This window comes from Patella vulgata, chromosome 5, assembly GCF_932274485.2.
Source record: "Patella vulgata chromosome 5, xgPatVulg1.2, whole genome shotgun sequence".
In the NCBI taxonomy this organism is placed as follows: Eukaryota; Metazoa; Mollusca; class Gastropoda; family Patellidae; genus Patella; species Patella vulgata.
In genome coordinates this window covers 305,712-311,767 of record NC_065883.2, presented here as the reverse complement: position 1 = coordinate 311,767, position 6,056 = coordinate 305,712, and the positions used below count along the sequence as shown (strand labels likewise).

Below are 6,056 nucleotides of genomic sequence, written 5' to 3'. Positions count from 1 at the left end.
TGATGAAACTTTGACGTACAACTGCTAAATGATGAAACTTTGGCGTACAACTGCTTGTGTAATTTTGTAATATATGTAGCACTTTCAATTCAAGAAAAAAATAACAATAACGATAACAAAAAGAAGTTGAACCAAGTCAGTACCAGGGCTTCCATTTCAAAAGTTTGCCAGTCAGTTAATTTTTGTTTATTATGGATTAGCAAGATATTTTTTTCCAAAGACTTTTTAGCATTCTACCAATAATTTGTATATTTTTAGCATTCTACCAATAATTTGTATTTTAGCATTATACCAATAATATGTATATTTTTAGCATTATACCAATAATATGTATATTTTTAAGTGTTTTTAGGCACTACAAATGTAAATTGAACTCTATTTATTGTTTTAAAGATTGAAATATCTAATTTAATGACATGTAAATAAATTGACTAACAGGTCAGTTTTCCAATCAGTTAATTTCAACATCAGTCAGTCAATACTGGTCAATACAACTGAAACAAGAGCCATGGTCACAAACTTGTTAAACATTTACAGGAATATTGTAGAAATAAAAACTAACCTCTCCCCCACCCCTATCTATAAAACTAACCTCTCCCCCACCCCACCCCTAACAATCATACACTGGATTTCGTTTTAATTTCATTCTATTAAAAAAATTGGGTAGAAAATTTTACAACAGAATGATAAAATAATACTGAATAGTTGAATTAATTTCACATCTGCCCGAGTCAAACAGAGAACTAATTCTTCAAAATGTTAGCTTAAATACACACCAATATTATGATTGCTTTTGAACCTGACTATAAAATTTGTGTTAATTTATCTAAACTTCTATGATGAATGATATACACTAACAATGATCAAGTCTGGAACAAAACAAGTCCACAAAACACAGATGGGGGTGACATGAAGCTTTTTATTATTATTATACTCAATTTCAAACTGTTGATCAGGATTTCAGAGATTTTGAGTCGTTTGTTATCCTACAATATTGTAAAAGTTGAATCTCTAAAAATGGTTCAATTTCGTATAACCAAAGATATGATGAACTGGAATTCTGTAGACAGTACTAACTTTTCAATCCAAATCAGTAGATTATTGATTGTCAATATTTTGTTTTGGGTTTCTTAATTACAAGCCAAAATCAATTCGCGTTCTGAATGAATTTTTAATTGTCTATCATACCATTTTATAAATATACGTGTAAAACTTGAAAGTTGAGTTTAACAAAAGTTTAATGGTTCCACCCCCGAAGTGTTTGGGAGATAATATCTGACTGGATGTGATAGAACGAATCAAAAAGGAAACAACCACACGATTAGACTAGCTCCACGGCACAACGCTTTAATCATATGAGGTAAATAAAATTATTTGCAAACTGAAAACCAATTTTTCTAACAAAGCATTCAATTTTTAAAAAATGTTTGAATCAGTGAACCTATAATTGTTTTTGTGAATGAGTAATGTTATGATGTATATCATTATAGTAATAGCACTAGGAACATGTAAATATTGAATATCTGACCAGTTCCTTGAAGATATTTACAGAACAGTGGTGGTTTGTAAGATTACGGTTCAATAAGTTTGAAAATGGCTAGAGTATAATATATTAGAGCTGCATGCAAACACTGGATGTTGGTGGCTATTATAATTTAATGATACTGCTATGAGGCTTTAATCAGTTGATTACTGCGTAGGCCTCTAGTCAGTATTTAGAAAAACTTGATTCTTATAACAAAATCTATCTCCCGAAATAATGGCGTTTAAACCTAAAAAAAAGCTCTAAGAAAATATGTAAGCTAACAATCAGAATTCATTGATTTTTTTTTTTCCCTATTTCTAAAAAGAAGGAATAAAGATCCCTCAGTAGTGTAAAGTTATGAAATAACTAAAGAATTTCGACTAATATCACAAGATCTAAATGGTATCGGGGTCTGCTTTTTCATGGGGAGCAGGTAGTTTAATATTTGTCGGTTCAACACCCCAGATGTCTCGGGCGTAATCTCCGATAGTACGATCACTAGAGAATTTACCAGATGCTGCGATGTTATATAAACATTTCTTAGCCCATGCCATCTGATCCTGAAATATAAAAATACCATGGTCTAGTTCACTAAAATCCTCAATTTTATTTTTTTAAAATGTCAAATGGTTTCTGAGGTTTTTTAAAATATGTGACCAATAAACATGCACACAAGTAAAATGAAATTTGTAAAACTGATTTTACACTCTCAATAAAACAACAAAAAACAACCAAATTTTACCCATTTTTTTCTGGCAATTATTCAATTTCTGGATTGATAATAAAATACAATTGAATCAACGCACCGAGAGAGTTTTAACATTAAACTAGGTTTTAATTTCTAACTTTATCACATGTAGATTGACTGACAGGTTTAACGTACACTCGACATAAACTAGGTCATTTCGGGACTAACATAGGTTTCAATTTTATATTAATTAGCTTGTGTGTAGGGGTCTTTAGCACTGGGAGCAAACCAGAGAACCCGGAGAAAACCGATGAGGTTGGACAGACGACCCTACTACACTTGACACAATAACAGACCTTGTGAAGCAACATGTACACGTTAACCATTCGGCCATCCAACCCCCTTATAATTCACTTTCTCATAGGGGTATTTAGCAGGGGCAAGTTAACCATCCACCCTCGATCTGGTAAATATGACTAAAACAAGTTGCCTAATTTCTAGTCCCAGACAAGTGTTTCATAGGGTTTTATTTCTTGTTCACCGAGAGTCATTTAAGGTTAAATTAGGTTTTAAATTCTGACTTTATGTCAAGTAAGTTCTCATGCCGGTCAATTTCTCAACCACTCAAGTCAAGCTACACAGACTACCTGGATTGCTAACTTCACAGACTACCTGGATTGCTAACTAGAGATATGAAGTTTGATGATAAAATTGTTAAAAGTATTAAAATATATGTTTACCTTGAATAGCTCACTAACTTTATCTTGACATTCAACATACGATTCAAAATCAGCCAATAATCGGAATCTAAACACAAGCAAATTAAAAACATATATTACAATTAACATTAGTTTTTACCAATTAAACAACGACACACTATTCCGGGATAAAACATTAGTTTTTACCACAACAACAACACTAATTAATAACACCATTACATTAACCATTAGTTCTTACCAATTAAATAACAACACACCATTCCGGGATAAAACATGGAAATACCATATTTTTATCTCAAGGTAAAATGCAATGAAATGGGGTTTAACGTCCTACTGTTGTGCACCAACTAGGCTAATGATCATGACGACGGGGTATACGCCATATTGACTGGACAGAGGAGTTCCCACCTGGGCTGATTTTATCGTTATAGATTCGATTGATAACTAAAATATTCCATTCAGTTGAAATGATCCCTTTGTTAAGTTTGGGATATTAGCTGATTTCATTGAAGTGATGAAACAAAATATTTCATAGGAGACAAAAACCCAAAACAAAGATGTCGACTACGTACCTGTCAGTATGCATGAGACTATTAAATATATCTTTAAAGAGATCTGGATTCTCAGGTGAGAAATAACCTGTATTAATTTGATCCATAACTTGACGTAATTCAGCATTCTTCTCATAATATACACGTGGTACATAACTACAAATATATAAATATACACCATTATAAAGATTATATAAACACTTCCTAAGATTGACTTTGGAGAAATAAAGGCTTCTTCTCCCCCCCCCCCCCATTAAATAAAGGGTTCTTCTCTCCCCCCCCCATTAAATAAAAGCTTCTTCTCTCCCCAACTGCCCCCCCTCCCATTAAATAAAGGCTTCTTCTCCCCCCCCCCCTTTAAATAAAGGCTGTTTCTTCTATCTACCCCCCACCCACCCAAATTAAATAAAGCATATAATTACATACTAGACTGATTAATATACAGGGGGGGGGGGGGGGCAAGCATATAATTACATACTACTGTTTACTAGACTGATTATTATACAGGCTTGGGGGGGGGGGGGAGCAAAGCTTTAGGTAGGTGTGTTTTGTACAACTGGGTTCCTTTCCTTAAATTGTTGACAGTATAATGTTGAATAAATAATATTTAGTTTCAATAATATTTAGTGACTGGTACCTCAAATAAGACGTTGATGCATGTGGTGTAAGGGGAGATAATATGAAGAGTTATCTCCCCATCCTACAGTGTAGGAATAGCATCTATGACCGAAAGACTTCAGTCTATAGTTAGGCACCACAAAACATAGTTCATGTTGGAATAGAAGATTTCTTTGAGGAACAGAGGGATACAAGAACTGAAGATTGAAAACAGGAAATCTAGTGCTTCATCTTTCTGACATTTGTAAGTTATGTACAAAAGTTTGAATTTCATTCTGCTTTTCACTTGAAGCCAATATAAATCCTTTAATAGTGATGTAATATGACATTTCTAGCCGCAGTATTTAGCTTAAGTTCCTTTACATTTATTGGTATCAATAAGAACAATGTAAATAGACAAAGTGACAGCCACCAAAGTGATTGTGTCTGACAGGTGCCTTAATACCAGACTTGATGTAATTTTATTAAAACCTACCCTCGTTTATCTAATTCTTCTACTTCCTCGACGGTCATACCAAATATAAATATATTATCAGCACCCATTTCTTCTCTCATCTCAACATTAGCTCCATCTAATGTACCAATAGTCAAAGCTCCATTCAACTAAAATAAAGTGAAATGAGGTTTAACGTCCTACTGTTCTGCACCGACTGGGATAATGAAGACGGGTATACACCATGCAGTGTGAATTGAGTCAAATTCTATCTGGACAGTGGCGCTTCAATATCTTCTTTATTCTTTGAATGGCATTTAGTAATTGGAACATAATCAAAAACACACTTTTTATGGATAACAATTACTATGGTTTATTTCACTGTGACGTTTCAACAAGGTTTCACAAGTCGTTATCAAGCATATATCGTAGTCTCGACATTATAATTGTCTTCTAAGCCTGTTACAATGTTGGGTTCAGTGTCCTGAACGACTAGCTCGCTATCTTATAGATAGATAGAAATGGGGTTTAACGTCCACTCGACACAGACTAGGTCATTTCGGGAATTTGCATGCGCGTAGGGGTCTTTAGCAGTGGGAGGAAACCGAAGCACCAAGAGAAAACCCATGAGGTTGGGTTGGACAGGCAACCCTTCTCCTTGTCACGTACAACCAGGGATTCGAAACCACGCCAGTTGACTCAATGACAGGCCTTATGATTCAGCGCGCACATGCTAACCATTCGGCCATTCACCCCCCCCCCCCCCCCCCCCGGCTATCTTATGCACATGCACACAGCTGCTAAGTTGTCTGTGCAGTCCATTAAGGTCATCACATTGTTTAATCTAAGAAAAAAGAGTAAAATCATTTTACAGTAGAATATATAGTGGGTGCTCGATTGTCAATCCGGAACCTCCCGAATTGACATATTGCATTCTAGTGATATGGAATTTAGTTGTGTCACAGTTCTTCCAGTCCCGACAGCTGAGGTGGTGTGAGTAGAATCGTGATGTATTTTAAGTAACAAATATGTTTCAGCTGCCATGATTGGTTGAGATATATTTTTATGCAGTCGGCACATGCATTGTACTCCTGAATTCTCCTTTTCACTGGATTGACACTATTAAGAGAATTTAATTCCGGAACGTTCAATCGAGTATCCCCTATACGTTTGTATGATAATCAAGGGCAATAAGTTGATTAACTGACCTGAAATTTCATGTTACCAGTACCAGAAGCTTCCGTTCCAGCCATAGAAATTTGTTCACTAAGATCGGCAGCAGGTATAATCTTCTCAGCCAATGAAACCCTGTAATTCTCTAAGTAGATAACTTTAAGGCGATCACCAATAATAGGATCGTTGTTTATAACGTTAGCTACGTTGTTGATTAGTTTTATAATCAGTTTAGCCATGTAGTAACCAGGGGCAGCCTGAAATAATAGTCAGCAGTCAATTACACAGTCAGAATGAGTCAAATACAGGGTCAGAATAACAGTCAAACATAGAATCAGAAAAAAAACAA

General features: G+C 34.8%; 1 protein-coding gene across 1 annotated transcript in view; it reads right to left on the bottom strand.

Annotated features, from left to right (window-relative positions):
• Positions 1-592: 592 nt before the first annotated feature.
• LOC126821663 (glycogen phosphorylase, muscle form) overlaps positions 593-6,056 on the bottom strand; it is a 28,427-nt gene continuing 22,963 nt past the window's right edge. Inside the window, exons 14-18 of the mRNA XM_050550135.2 lie at positions 5,743-5,964; positions 4,577-4,704; positions 3,505-3,639; positions 2,954-3,020; positions 593-2,085 (exon numbers count right to left, since the gene is read on the bottom strand). Of these exons, the coding sequence (XP_050406092.1) occupies positions 1,921-2,085; positions 2,954-3,020; positions 3,505-3,639; positions 4,577-4,704; positions 5,743-5,964 (717 nt within the window). The 3' untranslated portion in view covers positions 593-1,920. The remainder of the gene's footprint in view (positions 2,086-2,953; positions 3,021-3,504; positions 3,640-4,576; positions 4,705-5,742; positions 5,965-6,056) is intronic.